The sequence below is a fragment of the Loxodonta africana genome, chromosome 11 (genome assembly GCF_030014295.1).
Source record: "Loxodonta africana isolate mLoxAfr1 chromosome 11, mLoxAfr1.hap2, whole genome shotgun sequence".
Lineage (NCBI taxonomy): Eukaryota > Metazoa > Chordata > Mammalia > Proboscidea > Elephantidae > Loxodonta > Loxodonta africana.
Window position 1 is genome coordinate 987,518 of NC_087352.1, and position 18,396 is coordinate 1,005,913.

At 40.6% G+C, this 18,396-nt stretch overlaps 1 protein-coding gene and 1 long non-coding RNA gene across 10 annotated transcripts in view; one reads left to right on the forward strand and one right to left on the reverse strand.

Moving 5' to 3' along the window:
- Nucleotides 1-4,668, reverse strand: part of ZNF529 (zinc finger protein 529) — a 23,844-nt gene extending 19,176 nt beyond the window's left edge. Inside the window, exons 1-3 of one of the 9 annotated variants that reach the window (XM_064293250.1) lie at nucleotides 3,867-4,603; nucleotides 3,268-3,328; nucleotides 94-156 (exon numbers count right to left, since the gene is read on the reverse strand). In XM_064293250.1, the coding sequence (XP_064149320.1) occupies nucleotides 94-156; nucleotides 3,268-3,328; nucleotides 3,867-3,954 (212 nt within the window). In that variant the 5' untranslated portion in view covers nucleotides 3,955-4,603. Of the gene's footprint in view, nucleotides 1-93 lie in introns of all 9 variants that reach the window. The other 8 variants (XM_064293254.1, XM_064293249.1, XM_064293253.1 and 5 more) reach the window with 8 other exon arrangements.
- LOC135232706 (uncharacterized) lies at nucleotides 4,665-13,014 on the forward strand. The gene is made up of 3 exons (XR_010323267.1): nucleotides 4,665-5,188; nucleotides 5,675-7,271; nucleotides 7,470-13,014. It is a non-coding gene; the product is annotated as an uncharacterized LOC135232706 (long non-coding RNA).
- Nucleotides 13,015-18,396: the final 5,382 nt, after the last annotated feature.

The window sequence follows — 18,396 nt, forward strand, 5'->3', positions numbered from 1 at the left end:
CTGAAGGGGTAGGGGAAAACCCTGAATCTGTAGCCTGCAGGTCTGAAGTTAGGGAGCCCAGGGGGAACTCCTAAGCTTGTGGCTGGAACCTACCTATCCGGCAATCTGAAGGATGGTGCCCTTTTAACTTGTGACATCTGAGCTTGCTCCGGGTGACTATGGTCAGAGAAAGAAGGGCTGCATGTTGTAGCTGGTGTCACAGACGTAAAAAGTGGAGATCTGATTTATGTTCATTATTATCCTAATAGTCACCAAACAGATACACAAGCAAATAACAATAACAAATTCTGAAGGTGGGGACCAGGACCCAGAGTTGCTACAACATATCCTAAAACATTCAGTTTCTAACCGCAACAGGAATTATGAGATGCGCAAAAAAAAATGAAAATATGACCCATATACCAGAAAAAAATGCAGGAAAACAGAACAAAACTGTCCGTAAGAGCAAACAGATGTCATATTTATATAGACAAAGACTTTAGAGAATCCATTGTAAATAGAGTTAAAGAACTAAAGGAAACCATGATAAAAGAAGTATGATGACAGTGTTGCATCAAATCAATAACACTAACAAAGAGAAATAAGAACTCAATGAAAATTCTGGAGTTGAAAAGTACAATACCTAAAATAAAAAATTCATTGGATGGCTTCAGCAGATTTGAACTGGCTGAGGAAAAAAATGAGTGAATTTGAAGACAAAATGATAGAGATTATGCAATCTGAAGAACGCAGAGAAAAAAGAATGAAGAAAAAAGAACAGAGCCTCACAAAAATGAGAGACACAACTAAGCACACAAATATATGGGTAATAGAATTACTAGGACAGGAGAGGAAAGAAACAGAAAGATAGTCAATGAAATAATGCCTGAAAACTTCCCAAACTTGTTGAAAGACTTCTGTCTACACATCCAAGAAGCTCAATGAACTCTAAGGGATCCACGAATAATGTAGGAAAAAATACAGAAAGCTAAATACAAGGACAAAACCTTGAAAGCAGCAATGAAAAAAATGACCCTTCATTTACAAGGGAACTCCAATAAGATTAACAGCTGACTTCTCATCAAAACAATGGAAACCAGAAGGCAGTGAAAGAACATATTCAAAGAGCTCAAAGAAAGAAAAAAAAACCTGTAAACCAAGTTATCTTTCAAAAAATGAAGGCAATGTAAAGGTATTTCCAAATAAAACAAAAACTAAGAGGATTTGTTGTTACGAGTCCTGACTTACAAGTCTCAGAGACCCTAGACAGTAATTCAAATCCGCAGAAAACACAGAGAGCAGTGTTAAACAAAGGTAATTATATAATTATAAAATACCGTATAAATGTATTTCTTCTTTTCTTCTCTTAATTGATTCAAAAGGCAATTATATAAAAAAATGTGTATGATATATTGTTGGGACTATAACATATAGAAATGGAATATATTTGCCAGTAACAATGAACATGGAGCCCTGGTGGTGCTGTGGTTAACAGCCCGGCAGCTAACCAAAACGCTGGCAGTCTGGATTCACCAGCCACTTCTTGGAAACCCCATGGGGCAGTTATACTCTGTCCTACAGGGTAGCTATGAGTCTGAATTGACTTGACAACCACTGGTTTGAATGGGTGAGCCCCACAACAGAGAAAAACTGCTTCAGGTTAATAATTCCTTATGAGAAATTAACTTGAGCTGTAAACTTTCACCTAAAGCACAACTGAAAAAAAAAAAAAAAGAATTCCTACTCTAGGACATTTGCAAACCTGGTTTTTAAATATATTTTTTAAGTGTCCAACAAAATTAACTATGTTTTCTTTGCTCTTGATTTATAGAAAATTTATGGGGAATACTTAAAATCTTCACATAATTAGTTTTTTTTTTTTTCCCCTTGAGGACTTATTTACTGCTAGACACTTCTCTAGGGCTTTAACCATATTAATGTATCCAATCCTCATCAAAACCCCAAAGCACTGATATGATTACTATCTACATTTTACAAGAAACTGACTATTGATCCCTTAAAATGTGGCTAGTGTTACCAAGAATTTTTATTTTCATCTTAACTAATATAAATCTAAATACAAAACTAATATAAATGTAAAATGTTTTTGTATTAAACACAACCTTATTATTTTGGTAGGACTACATTTCATTTTAACCATTGAGAATTTAGCATCCAAACTCAGAAATGCTGTAAGGAGTGGAATATGTACCAGGTTTTGAAAACTTAGTACGAAAATATAAACGTAAAATATCTCATTATTTTTTTATAGTATTACATGTTGAAATACAATTTTGGATATACTGGCTTCATAAAACACATTATTATAATTAATTTCAGCTGTTTCTTTTTACTTTTTAAAATGTGGTTGACAAAAATTTAAAAATTACATATCTGGGTCTCGTTATTTTTGTACCGGACTGTGTGGCTCTCGACTCAAGGACCATCATACTGCACTGCATCTCAAAATCCACACCAATGTGTGATCTGAAACAAGTCACACTACTAAATCTCAACAGTTTTTTTTTTTTGGGGGGGGGTCACCACTCAAATCTCTTCATGGATTCTCTGGAAAAACTCCATGTCCTTATTGACATGGACCTCTCTGTGCAAAAAACCAATTGTATTCCCATTCCTAAACGACTGTAAGGAAACCCTGGTGGCATAGTGGTTAAGAGCTACGGCTAACCAAAAGGTCAGCAGTTCATATCCACCAGGCGCTCCTTGGAAACCCTATGGGGCAGTTCTACGCTGTCCTATAGGGTGGCTATGAGCTGGAATCGACTCAACAGCAATGGGTCTCTGGATCAAATGTCTGTAAAGCTGACTTTGTCACTTACTGATTGAAATCAATCAAATCATCTATTTTGCTTTGTTTGAAAATTCAGTCTGTGAATAAGATCAAACGTATCTAGTGTTACTCTACCTGACCACTGGTCTCTGCTTTAACAAATCATATTCTAAAATAGACCTCTAACATTCGCCAGGTGTACGTCTATACTATACGAATGGTTTGGAGGGGAAAAAAAAGAGCACACAGGGGAGCTGAATGATCTAGCCATTGGTATGTGAATGTTAACTGGAAAGGAGAAGAGCACTTGGAGAGGCAGAGGAGTATAAGGGAACCCACTCTATGGTCCAGTAATTAATTGGGAAGAGACAGCCTAGGCACCATGTAAATGGACAGGCCACAATTAAGCAGGGTAATTTAGGAGGAGGAAAGCAAATATTCCATGTTCTGTGAAACAGAAACGCATCTGACAGGGCAAAGAGAAAACACAGACAGACCTTGAGTTTGCTGTTAAATAAGTAGCGATGCTCTCCTCCTCTTCGTGTGCCTTCTGCAAAACTATAGTACCAGGGAGAAGAGAACTGTGAAACCCCAGGCTGGTGAAGTAAAAACACACTGTCCACCACCAGACACACCCATTATCCACAACGAACACATCCAGACGGAAGCAAGAGGGAAATCAGAATACAGCTGACTCTTCCCAGTATCAAGAGAAAAAGGTCAGCATCACTAATGCCTGGAGCTGGAATCTAAGCTCACAGCAGTTTCTAGGGGGCACAGCTCAGGGAACGCTGTGGTTCTGTAATGTGAAGAGGCCCCAAAGATCATACAAGAATGGTTCTACCACCAAGGGATCCTACTCCTGTGCCCTCCTCTTGTCTTCCCAGGAGTCTGTTTTAGAGGCAAGCACAAGCCTTAAATTCTCATCCCATGAGGTAGCATGGACTTTTCTGCTTTGAACTTTTACTCTAGGGCTAAAATTAATGACTTCCCCACTGATGACCCCTTCTCTGCAGCTGGACCCAACTGGCTACAGGGTGTCAGAACCGAAGCAGAGAATGGAGAGAAACATGTTCCAAGAAACCATGAAACTTACAACCGGACCCTGGATGGGCAACACACACTCCACCAATGCCCCTCTGTGTTAAGCACCAGGATGGTCTCTCGAGACAAGGTGCCCACATGAAGACCACAAAGGGCAAGCTTCAGTGCTGGGAGACTGTTAATACAGGCACCGGCGTCTTCACAGGCACAGGGAGACTCACGGAGGGGGCTTCTTCCGCAGAACTGGAGAAATGAAACGCTACACAACCTAACTCCTACAGGTTAACAGAATAAGGGGGAAGAAAAAAATCAAAACTCCACTTCCTTCGCACTTACGGTCAGTCACAACAGCGCTGTTACACTATCACAATGTCACCTGAATCAATGTCACGGTCACACAATAGGCTTTGCCCCTACTCAGTCACACGAGCCCAATCAGGCACCAGTCAGGGCCTTCCCTGGGAGCACACATCGGGGCCCTGTCACACACACACACACGCACACACACACACACATTCTGTCTCTCACTCAGCTCTCTCACACACACACACATTCTCTGTCACTCAGCTCTCTCTCTCTCACACACACACATTCTCTGTCACTCAGCTCTCTCTCTCTCACACACACACATTCTCTGTCTCTCACTCAGCTCTCTCCCTCACACACACACACACACAACTACGCCGTCACAAACAATCGCACCCACAATCATCGTAGACTTCAGCCCACGCAATACAGACCTGAGGCTCCGGGATCCACATGCCCCATCACCGTCCCAGGGGCCAGCGGCCGCCTCACCGTGAGTTTCTCCCGCAGGCCGATCCCTGGCCACTCAACTCACAGCTCACCTACTTCAATTACCACCACGACACCGGAAGGAAAACCAGACGTCGAAGTTTATTCGCGGGACCTTGGGGCCTCTGGGAAACGTAGTCCAAGGCCGAAAACGTCCAGGCGTTCGATGTGGGGAGCGGAGCCTAGCCGCCGGGAAGATCACCCAAGCCCCGGAGACTCCTGGGAGCTCCAGCCTGCCCAAAGTACGCAGGCGCCAAGGGCTCGCCCTTGATGGAGGCTTGTGGCTATAGCAAAAAAAGGGAACCAAACCCGTTGCCGTCGAGTGGATTCTGACTCATAGCGATCCTATAGGTCAGAGTAGAACTGCCCCATAGAGTTTCCAAGGAGCGCCTGGTAGATTCGAACTGCTGACCTTTTGGCTAGCAGCCTTAGCACTTAACCACTATGCCACCAGGGTTTCCTTGCAGCTATAGTGTCCTCAAAAGGCTGAGGAGGCGAGTGATAGCTCTGTGGGAGCGAGGTGCAGTCGAGGAGGAAACCGGAACCCAGGCTGAAAATCTAATCGGAGCTCTGTGCTGGGTAGGACAGAGAAGGGACCCGGAAGCCCAGGGTAGACCACTGGAAGCCACGTGGGGGCGCAGGGCCGGGGGCCCGGGGCCGGGGGCGGGGGGGGGGCGGGGGGGGCGGGGAGCGAGGAGGGAACTGGAAGCTCCGGCTGGGGACGTTGAGAAGGTCGGAGGGAAAGAGGTACTCCCGAGTGGAAGGCGGTGGAAGGAACTGGAAGGCCAGGCCTGCTAGGGCCAGAAGAAACTGGAATCCTAGGCCAAAAAGAGCTGAAGCTGTTCCTGCAGCTTAAGCTGGGGAGGGCTTTAGTGAGAACAGGAAGTACAGCAGGCAGTTTACCTCCACTCAGGCCTATTGTGGTGGGAGAGACCAAAAAACCCAAACCCATTGCCGTTGAGTCGATTCTGACTCATAGCGACCCTATAGGACAGAGTAGAACTGCCCCATAGAGTTTCCAAGGAGCCCCTGGTGGATTTGAACTGCTGACCAGTTGGTTTCCAGGTGGAAGAAAGGGGATGCAGATGATTGACGCACTGGTAACCGGTTGGAGTTCACCGAGAGGCCCCTTGGAAGAAAAGCCTGGCGATCTTCTTCTGAAAAATCAGCCACTGAAAACTCCCTGGAGCACAGTTCTGTTGTGACACACGTGGGGTCCCCGTGAGGCTGAATGGACTCATGGCAACTGGTTATACGTGAGGCTGAATGGACTCATGGCAACTGGTTATACGGGTTATATGCCCCCAAGGAGGGCCCGGGGCGTGGCCTTTGGGCGTGATCCTAAGGGTGGGAGGGGGCTGTCGGATTGTCAGATCAGTCTCCTGAGGAAGCCTCAGCTTCCAGAACAGGACCTGGTACATAGCAAGAACTCAAGAACTTAAATGTGTGCCTGCCCTGGCACAGTTTTGTACCACCACCTTTAGAAAGTTCTCTCCTGCCATTAGTCCCAAAACAGGCAACCACAGTTCTGACTTCCGTCACCATAGTTCTGTCTGTTCAAAAATTCTAGAATTCTACTCTAGCTCAATCTAATGTATCTGAAATTCGTTAATGTGGAAACGAAACCAGACCCCGTGCCGTAGGGTTGACTCCAGCTCCTAATTTGCCACCCTAGAAGACAGAGATGAACTTTCCCATAGGGTTCCCAAAGAGCAGCTAGTGGATTCAAACTGCTGACCTTTTGGTTAGCAGCCAGGCTCTTAACCACTGTACCACCAGGGCTCTGACTGTACCACCAGGGATCCATTAATGTGTAGTTCATCCTTTTTATTTGGGAACAGTGTGCCTTTGTGTACATATGTCACAATTTGTTCATTTTCCTCTCTTGATGAACGCTTGGTGTTTCTAGGTTTTATTTATTGTGAATAAAGGTGGCATATTTTCATTTTCCTGGGCAAATAACTAGAAGAGAAATGGCTGGGTGATGGGTAAGCTTGTATTTAGTTTTCTAAGAAAGCAATAAACCTTTTAGAATGACTAGTTTTGAGTGATTTGTGTTTCCGATTGTATGCAACCGTTAAGGTAAATGGTTTCTGGGTTTGATTTTGTATTCTTTTATGGACTATCTGATAGGCTCAGTGAGATTGTGTATGTCATGAAGGGCCCATGGGATTGTGGCTGTGTGAAGTGCTGAGATGGTAGGCAACAGTGACTTTGTCTGTATATAATTTACGTCATTGCTTTGTGTGTATGTTCCATGCTGAGACTTACGGTGAATCACTGTTAGCGGTATTAATGAATGACTGAAAAACTGTGTGTGACTATTTTGTTGAGTATATATAATGATGATTTGGCCTAAAGAATTGTGACTGTTGCTAGCAGGTAAAATAAGTATGAGAATTACAAAATAAGATGTAAGCTTACCATAATTTCCAGATGACAGGATTGTATACCTGGAAACACTACATAAATGAAATCCAGTATGTTGAAAAGACTGTGACTCCATAGGTAGCACACAAGAAAAATACTTACCACCCCTGTCTGCCACTTTGTTCAGTTAGATTTGAGTGAGTTCTTTTTCCTCCTTCCTCCTGGATGAAATGATTTAATAACTTCTTCAAGCAGTCTAAGGAAGAATACCTGAAATGCTTCTAATCTCAAGGTCAGTCTTGTAGTATCTAAAATAGCCATTTTCTAATTAAGATACTTACTGTAAAAATCAATATTTCAAACTTCATTTAAAGGAAATTTTTTTTCATCTTTCTGGAGCCTGCAGTGTGGAAAAATTAATATCTGATCAGTTTCTTCTCTGTGTACCCAACCCGTATTACTAAATAGTTAATATTTACTATGTTCTTAGGTGCCATCAAGTTGGTTCCAACTCATAGCAAGCCTGTGTGCAACAGAACGAAACACTGCTCAGTCCTGTGCCATCCTCACAATCGCCGCTATGCTTGAGTCCACTGTTGGAGCCACTGTGTCAGTCCATCTCGTTGAGGGTCTTCCTCTTTTTTGCTGACCCTCTACTTTACCAAGCATGATGTCTTTCTTCAGGGACCAATCCCTCCTGATAACATGTCCAAAGTATGAGAGACATAGTCTCACTATCCTTCGTTCTAAGGAGCATTGGCTGTAGTCCTTCCAAGACAGATTTGTTCATTCTTTTGGCAGTCTGTGGTATATTGAATATTCTTCACCAGCACCATGATTCAAAGGTATCAATTCTTCTTTGGTCTTATTCATTGTTCAGCTTTTACAGGTATATGAGGCAAATGAAAAGATGTTTCAGAAAATGGATGCAGTGCTGGAAGTGCTCACTTGTCTATGCCAAGAAATTTGGAAGAAAGATGATCCAACCAAATGTGGAAATTATTGAACAATATCACTAATATCACACGCAAGTAAGATTTTGCTGAAGGTCATTCAAAAGCGGTTGAAGCAGTACATTGACAGGGAACTGCTAGAAATTCAAGCCCAATTCAGAAGATAGGGATATCACTGCTGATGTCATATGGATCCTGGCTGAAAGCAGAGAATACCAGAAAGATGTTTACCTGTGTTTAACTGACTATGCAAAGGCCTTCAATTGTGTGAATCATAACAAATTATGGATGACACTGGGAAGAATGGGAATTCCAGAACACTTAATTGTGTTCATGAGGAACCTGTACATAGATCAAGAGGCAGCCCTTCGAACAGAACAAGAGGATACTGCATGGTTTACAGTCAGGAAAGGTGCGCGTCAGGGTTGTATCCTTTCACCATGGTTATTTGATCTGTGTTCTGAGCAGATAATATGCGAAGATGGACTATATGAAGAATGGGGCATCAGGATTGGAGGAAGACTCATTAACAACCTATGTGAGGCAGATGACATAACCTTGCTGGCTGAAAGTGAAGAGGATTTGAAGTACTTACTGATGAAGATCAGAAACTACAGCCTTCAGTATAGATTACTCTTCAAAATAAAACAAAAATCCTCACAACCAGACCAATAAGCAACATCATGGTAAATGGAGAAAATATTGAAGTTGTCAAAGATTTCATTTTACCTGGATCCACAATGAACACCCATGGAAGCATTTCCTCCTTTTGATCAGGTTTCTTCTATGGAATGTTTAATCAAAACGTTCAGTAATGGTAGCCAGACACCATTCAGTTTTGGTCTCATGGCAAAGGAGGCAGTTGCTCCTGGAGGCAATTAGCCACACATTCCATATCGTCCTCCTAGTCCTGACTCTCCTTCCACTGTTGCTCCAGGTGAATAAAGACCAATTGTGCCTTGGCTGGCGACTTGTAAGCTTTTAAGACAGCAGGCACTACGCAGTGAACTAAGAGGTAGAACAGAAGCACCAAACACGTTATTAGGCCAATTAACTGGGATGTCCCATGAAACCATGACCCTAAACCTGCAAACCAAGAAACCAAATCCCATGAGGTCGTTGGTTGTACATAAGCAGCCTCAGCAGCTACTCCTTTCTTTTGTCATTATTGTAAATATATCTATCATACAACTTTTGCCACTTTAACTTTTTACAGGTGTACAACTTATTGACAGCAAATACAATAATCGTCCGTGCAACCCTACCCTTAATCAATGTGATTTTTCCATCACCGTTAACCCCTTTTTCTCCCTCCCTGCTGCCCCTGGTAACCACTAATAAACTTTGGTCTGTATACTTTTGCCTTTTCTTGTCTTTTTTATATAAGTGAGGTCATACGATATTTATCCTTTTGTGATTGGCTTATTTCACTCAGCGTAATGGGGTCCAGCTCCATCCATACTGTAGCATGTATCAAGATTTCATTTCTCTTACTGGCTAAGTAGTATTCCATCATATGTATGTACCACATTTTGTTTATCCATTCATCTGCTGATGGGCATTTAGGTTGTTTCCACCTTTTGGTAATTGTGAACGGTGCTGCAATGAACATTGGTGTACAAGTCTCTTTTTGAGTCTCTGGTTTCAAGTTTTTTTGGTATATACCTGGGAGTGCAATTGCTGGGTCTTGTGGTAGTTCTATTTTTAGCTTTTTGGGGACATACCATACTGTTTTCCACAATAGCTGTACCATTTTTGCATTTCCACCAGCAATTAATAAGGGTTCCAATTTTACCACATTCTTGTGAACACTTCTTATTATTTTTTAATCTTAGCCATCCTTGTAGGAGTGAAATGGTATCTCATTGTGGTTTTGATTTGCATGTCTGTGGTGGTTAATAATATTGAGCACTTTTTCATGTGTTTGGTGACCATCTGAATCTCTTCTTTGAAATGTCTACTCAAGTTCTTTGTCCATTTTAGGATTGGGTTATTTGTCTTTTTGTTGTTAAGTTGTTGAAGTTGTATACGTATTTTGGTTATTAGATTCTTGCTGGATATATGGTTTCTAAAGATATTCTCCCACGTGGTGGCTTGTCTTTTCACTTTTTTGGTAGTCTTTTGATGAACATAAGTTTTTAATTTTTATGAGGTCCCATTTATTTATTTTGCTGTTTGTGCTTTTGTTATTTTATTAGATGATCCATTGTTGACAGCTAGGTTTGCCATTGTTGCCCCTACTTGTTCTTCTAAGAGTTTTATGGATTTTAGTTGCATATTTAGGTCCTTAATACATTTTGAATTTGTTTTTGTGTGTGGTGTGAGGCATGGATCCTGCTTCATTTTTCTGCATGTGGAAATCCAGTTTTCCCACCATCATTTATTGCAGAGACTCTCTCTCCCTATTGAATGGACTTAGCCCCCCTCCCCTTTTTTTTTGAGGGAAGTGATAGACTCAACCATGGACTTGAAAAATCTACACCTTCGCCTGGGAATGTGGGCTGCAAATATCTGCTTTTATATTACACGTGTGATACAAGAATTCTAAGCTAAGAAATTAAAAACTAGCACAGAACAAATATACAAAACCTTAAAGTTGGCATGACTCTAGTAATATCAGACAACAGACCTCAAGACAAAGTGTATTACAAGGGATACAGAGGGATACAACATGATTATAAAAGTGATTCATTAAGAATGTGTATGCTTTCATTATATATTCATCAGAAATATATATAACCTATTACAAGACCATTAAATTTCATGAAGCAAAAACTGACAGAATAAAAGATAAATCCAAAGTCATACTTGGAAAGCCATAATTACATCCCAGTAACTCATAGAACTTATAGGCAAGACACTGAATAAGTATACAGAAGATGTTAACACTATCGACCAAAATGACCTAATTGACGGTTACATAACAGTACAACCCACCACTGAAAATTTGTTTTTCATGTATATGGACTTTCTCCAAGATCAGTTATGTGCTCAACAGAAAATAAGTCTCATCAATAAATTTCAGAAGACATAAAATGGAAACCAATAGCATTAAGAAATCTACAAAATCCCCAATATTTGCAGATTAAATAACACGTTGATCAAAGACGAACTCACAAGGAAATTAGAAAATGTTTTGAACCAAATGAAAATAACAATGCAACATATAAAATAACGACAAAAAGACAACCCAATCCTAAAATGGACAAAGAACTTGAATAGACATTTCATCAAAGAGGAGATTCAGATGGCCACAAAACACATGAAATGTGATGCAGTTGAAGAATTTTCTAGAGGGACATTTATAGTTTAAAAATGGCAGTACTACAAAGAGCGGAAAGACTTCAAATAAGTGATCTGTGTTTCCACTTTAAGAAACCTGGCGGGGTGGGGAGGGCAAACTAAACCCAAAGTAAAAAAGAAAATAAAGATAAGGGCAGGAATCAATGAAGTAGAAAACATCCAGAAAATAGGGGAAATGAACAAAACCAAAAATTGTTTGTATTAAAAGATTTCAGAAATTGAGAAATCACTGCTAAAAATTCATAAAAGAATAAATTGCCAATGTCAGAAATGAAAATGAGGATATCATTATAGATACTACAGAGAATTAAAAATAAGGGGATATTATGAAAACCTTATTCCAATAAATTCAACAACTTGGATGAAATCAAATTTCTTGAAAAGCACAACTTCGTAAAACAGACTCATGAAGAAACAAAAAAGAATGAATATCAAATTTAATTTTTAATTGTTGAAAATATACACAGCAGAACATACACCAATTTCTATATGTACAATTCAGTGACATTGATTACATTCTTAAAGTTGTACAACCATTCTCACCCTCCTCTTCTGAATTGTTCCTCCCCCATTCACATAAACTCACTTCCCTCTAAGCTTCCTATCTAACCATTTGAATTGTTGTTGTCAATTTGATCCCATATAGATAGTTCTTTAAACGAACACACTGCTCAAAGCTGACATTCTTTACTACCAATTAAGCTGAACAGTTGCTTGCTTTCATGAAGACTTAAGGAGAAATTTTTGGTTTAAGGCTTAACAGTTATTCTCCGGGGAGTAGTTTTGGGGGGTTCATCTAGCCTGAGTGGCTTCAGAAACTGGCTTCCACGAGAATTTGAAATTGTTTTGAATTTCTGCCCCTTTTGATCAGGATTCATCTATCGAATCTTTGATCAAAACATTCAGTAATAGTAGCTGGGAGCTATCCAGTTCTAGTCTCATGGCAAACAGGTAGTTGTTCATGGAGGCAATTAGCCATGTGTTGCATTTTCTTCCTCCTGTTCCTGACTCTCTTGCCTCCATTGCTGCAGGCTAATGGAGACGATTTGTACCTTTGATGGCCACTATGAACTTGGAAGAAAAAACTCAAGTCTGGAGTTACAATATTGAAGGATTCTATGGGGAAAATATTAAATGACGCAGAAAGCATCAAAAGAAGATGGAATACACAGAGTCACTGTACCAAAAAGAATTGTTCAACGTTCAACCATTTCAGGAGGTAGGATATATATGATCAAGAACCAATGGTACTCTCACTCCAACAAGGCTGGCATTAATCCAAAAAACACAAAATGATAAATGTTGGAGAGGATGTGGAGAGATTGGAACACTTACACACTCTGGTGGGAATGTAAAATGGTACAACCACTTTGGAAATCGATCTGGCGCTTCCTTAAAAAAAGCGAGAAATAGAACTACCACACGACCCAGCAATCCCACTCCTCGGAATATATCCTAGAGAAATAAGAGCCTTTACATGAACAGATATATGCACACCCATGTTTATTGCAGCACTGTTTACAATAGCAAAAAGATGGACGCAACCAAGGTGTCTATCAACGGATGAATGGATAAATTATGGTATATTCACACAGCGGAATACTATGCATTGATAAAGAACAGTGATGAATCTGTGAAACATTTCATAACATGGAGGAACCTGGAAGGCATTATGCTAAGTGAAATTAGTCAGCTGCAAAAGGACAAATACTGTATAAGACTGCTATTATAAGATCTTGAGAAATAGTTTAAACTGAGAAGAACACACTCTTTTGTGGTCACGAGAAGGGGGAGGAAGGGAGGGTGGGACAGGGGTATTTACCAATCAGTAGATAAAAACTACTTTAGGTGAAGGGAAGGACAACACTCAATACAGGGGAGGTTAACACAACTGGACTAAACCAAAAGCAAAGAAGTTTCCTGAATAAACTGAATGCTTCGAAGGTCAGCAAAGCAGGGGCAGGGGTTTGGGGACTATGGCTTCAGGGGACATCTAAGTCAAATGGCAAACTAAAATCTATTAAAACATTCTGCATTCCACTTTGAAGTGTGGCATCTGGGGTCTTAAACGCTAGCAAGCAGCCATCTAAGATGCATCAATGAGTCTCGACCCACCTGGAGCAAAGGAGAATGAAGAACACCAAGCTCACCAGGTAATTATGAGCCCAAGAGACAGAAAGGGCTACATGAACTAGAGACTACATCATCCTGAGACCAGAAGAACTAGATGGTGCCCGGCCACAACCGATGACTGCCCTGACAGGGAACACAACAGAGAACCCCTGAGGGAGCAGGAGAACAGTGGGATGCAGACCCCAAATTCTCATAAAAAGACCAGACTTAATGGTCTGACTAAGACCAAAAGGACCCCGGTGGTCAGGGTCCCCAAGCCTTCTGTTGGCCCAGGACAGGAACCATTCCTGAAGCCAACTCATCGGACACGGATTGGACTGGACAATGGGTTGGAGAGAGATGCTGATGAGGAGTGAGCTACTTGCACCATGTGGACGCTTGAGACTATGTTGGCATCTCCTGTCTGGAGGGGAGATGGGAGGTTAGAGGGGGTTAGAAACTGGCAAAATGGTCACAAAAGGAGAGACTGGAACAAAGGAGCAGGCTGACTCATTAGGGGGAGAGTAAATGGGAGCATGTAATAAGGTGTATATAAGTTTATATGTGAGAGACTGACTTGATTTGTAAACTTTCCCTTAAAGCACAATAAAAATTATTAAAAAAAAAAAAAAAAGAAGAAGAACCAATGGTATTGAAGGAAGAGGTCCAGGCTGCACTGAAGGCACTGGAGAAAAATAAGGTTCTAGGACTTGATAAAATACAATTTGATATGTTCCAACAAATGCATGCAGCATTAGAAGTGCTCACTCATTTATGGCAAGAAATTTGGAAGACAGTTACCTGGCCAGGTGACTGGAAGAGATCCATATTTGTGCCCATTCCAAAGAAAGGTGATCCAACAGAATGCAGAAATTATCAAACAGTATCATTAATATCACACACAAGTAAAATTTTGCTGAAGATCACTCAAAAGCGGTTGTGGCAATGCATCGACAGGGAAGTGCCAGAAATTCAATCCGGATTCAGAAGAGGATGTGGAACCAGGGATATCATAGCTGATGTCAGATGGTCCTGGCTGAAAGCAGAGAATACCAGAAGGATGTTTACCTGTGTTTTATTGACTATGCAAAGGCTTCAACTCTGTGGATCGTAATAAATTATGGATAACAATGTGAAGAACGGGAATTCCAGAACACTTAATTGTGCTCATGAGGAACGTGTACATACCAAGAAGCAGTTGTTTGAACAGAACAAGGGGATACTGCATGGCTTAAACTCACGAAAGGTGTTCATCAGGGTTGTAGCCTTTCACCATACTTACTCAATCTGCATGCTTAGCAATAATCTAAGAAGCTGGACTGTATGAAGAATGGAGCACTGGGATTGGAGGAATACTCATTAATAACCTGCGATATGCAGATGGCACAACCTTGCTTGCTGAAAGAGGACTTGCAGCACTTACTGATGAAGATCAAAGATTACAGCCTTCAGTATGAATTACACCTCAACATAAAACAAAAATCCTCACAACTGGACATCATGATAAATGGAGAAAATATTGAAGTTGTCAAGGATTTCATTTTACTTGGATCCACAATTAATGTCCACAATTAACACCCATGGAAGCAGCACTCAAGAAATCAAATGACACATTGCATTGGGCAAAGCCACTGCAAAAGACCCCTTTAAAGCGTTAAAAATTAAAGATGTTACTTTAAGGACTAAGGTGCACCTGACGCAAGCCCTGGTGTTTTCAGTCGCTTCATATGCATGTGAAAGCTGGACAATGAAAACAGAAGATGAAAGAACTGACATCTTTGAATTGTGTTGGTGAAGAATATTGAATATACCAGGGACTTCCAGAAGAATGAACAGGTCTGTCTTCAAAGAGGTACAGCCAGAATGCTCATTAGAGGCAAGGGTAGCAAGACTGGGTCTCACATACTTTGGACATGTTATCAGGAGGGACCAGTCCCTCGAGGAGGACATCATGCTTGGTAAAGTAGAGGGTCAGTGAAATAGAGGAAGACCCTCAACAAGATGGATTGACACAGTGGCTGCAACAATGGGCTAAAGCATAACAACAATTATGAGGATGGCACAGGACCTGGCGGTGTTTGATTCTGTTGTACATATGGTCGGTATGAGTCGGAATTGACTCAGTGGCATCTAAACAACAAATTGAGTTTATTCCTATACATATTTGATCTTCTTTGCATAATGGTGAGGAACTTATCACTTTTTAATGCTCAGGACTCCTCAATTACTAGAATAAGGTCTGGCGTGTTGTGGGCAGTAAATTTTTCCACAGGAAATAAATAGATTTAAAAGTAGGATATTCATCACAAAGTAGTTTTTGGTAACCATATATCCAAGGGTAGGGAAGAGGTTAACTGAGTTATGGGTAGCTTTTTTTTTTTTTTTTTTTTAACCGTGGTAGCAGAGCAGTTAAGAGCTACAGCTGCTAACCAAAAGGTAGGCAGTTTGAATCCACCAGGCACTCTTTGAAACTCTATGGGGCAGTTCTGTCCTATAGGGTCGCTGTGAGTTGGAATCAACTGGACAGCAGTGGGTTTGGTTTTTGGTTTATTATTAATATAAGGAGACCTGGTGCTGCAGTGGTTAAAGCCACTGACTGGTAACTGAAAGTTCAGCAGCTTGAAACCACCAGCGGCCTAATGGGAGAAAGACACCAGCGGCCCCGTGGGTGAAAGACACGGCAGTCTGCTTCCATAGAGATTTACAGCGTTGGAAACCTTATGGGGTCTCTATGAGTTAGAAGTGACTCTGTGACAGTGTGTTTATTATTAATACAACAGCCCTGGTGGTGCAATGGTTCAAACACTCTGCTGCCAACCAAAAGTTCGGCGGTTCAAACCCACCAGCTGCTCCATGGGAAGATGTGGCCATCTGCTTCCGTGAAGACTACAACCTTGGAAACTCTATGGGGCAGTTCTGCTCTGTCCTACAGGGTTGCTCTGAGTCAGAATGAACTCGATGGCAATGGGTTTTGGGTTACTAATATAAGGTGTTCTGGTGGTGCACAGTTAAGCATAGGCTGCTAGCCAGAAGGTTGGCGGTGTGGGTTTAGTGTCTCTGCAGGAGAAACGACATGGCAGTCTGCTCCCATAAAGATTACATCCTAGGAAATCCTATGGGGCAGTTCTACTCTGTCACTTGGAGTCACTGTGAGTCGAAATTGACTCGGTGGCACCTAGCAACAATTATTAATATGTGTGTTGCTTGGTAAAGTAGAGGGTGAGCGAAAAACAGGAAGACCCTCAAGGTGATGGCTGCAACAGTGGGCTCACGCGTAATGATTGTGAGGATGGCACAGGACCCCGCAGTGTTTTGCTCTCTTTACATAGGGTCACTGTGCATCGGAACTGACTTGATGGCACCTAACAACAACATTTTTATTGATGATGAGACTATTTCATGCCTTTCAATCCATTATTATTAAAGAAGATTCTTTTATGGCCTTAACATTTTTTCTGAGTAAAATATGAGTTTGTTAGGCCTGCTCCTTCTTATATGGTATTACAGAGCACAGCCTGCAAATGTAATTAGTCTTCACTAAGAAAACTAACCACAAAGATTTTCAGAAAGAAGAGGAGGACAGCAGCTACAGCAAGACAGACCATTCTGCCTCATAAAACTAGTTCCGAGAATCTGGCCTGATTAGGTAAAAAATGGAGAATATTATCAAAACATCCTTGTTCCTTGTCCAACTTGAGACTTTTGTACATATTTATAAGTGTGCATCTAAGTATTAGCATGTAATTCTGTTATCTGAAATTATAAATTCATCCTTGGCGGTGTGATTTGTATAATGTAAGACATCTGGTGAGAGATCATTGCTGTCTCACGAAAGTTATTTAAATCTGTTTAAAATACTAATAATTCTGAGATGCTGCCTTACTTGATAATTTGTTCTCCTGGTAATTATCCATAAATTGATAGTGCCTAGTTCCAAAAGACGTAAATACTGAGAAGGTTTGTCTTAATCAGTTGGATATCACTTTTTATCTCTACATGCACAGAAGTGTAACAAAACCGGTGACTGGGGTGGATTACTTTTACAAACGAAGAGTTAAAGAGGTCTTTTCTCATTTAAATGACCAATTAGTGTGATTTTTTTCCTAAGGAAACAAACAAAAACCCATGAAATATGCACAAACAAAAAATGTGGAAGAAGGTACAGTGATTATTTCTGGATGCTGGAACCGTGAGTACTTTTAACTTTCTGTTTTATAAGTGCAACTAAGTTTACTCAAATTTTTTTCAACAGGTCTGTGTTAATCATCAGGAATATGTAATAAAACTTATTTTCATTTAAAGCCTTTTTTCTAAAAAGAGTTGGAGGGAGGGCTATACTCATTATGAAAACCAAGCAAAGAGCTGGCAAACGGATATGAAACAGCACTAAAATCGCTGTGACTGAAATAAATCAGCTGATCAAGCCTCATGAATGCTTTTAATGTGTCACTTTGAATATTACGATTGTCCTGTGAATGAGGATAATTGAGATAAGTGGCACTTTCAGACTGAATAATTCTGGCCCACTATAGAGGCTTAATAATTGTAGCTTTATCATTTGCCTCTCTTCATTGACTGACCAATTAATGTATCATGTTGGATATAGTCCTTGAAAAAACTGCTTATAAATGCCTGTCATAGTTAAACTGAATTTATGATTTAGTAATTTCTTGAGTACTTTTGACAAAGACATGAATATTGCAAATGTTACATCTTATATTTTTATATTAGTATCTTATTTATAATATATCACTTGAATGTAATGGAATTAATGTTTTACATAATACCAAAGTTATTCTTGGACGGCCTCCTCCTAAAGTTCATTACTAAGTGTTAAGGTATTGATTCTAGGTCAGTGAGTCAAAGTCTTTTTCAGCCATTGTCACTTTTGGTAGTCTCACCAAATTATAGACTTTCTCCTCAGAAAAATATGCATTGGTTAAAAATAAACATACAATAATTTGCTGTGTAATTGTAAGATAATTAAATTTCAGGTTCAGAATTCCTGCTGTTAGACAATAGGAGCATCTGGCTCATTTTTTTACTTCC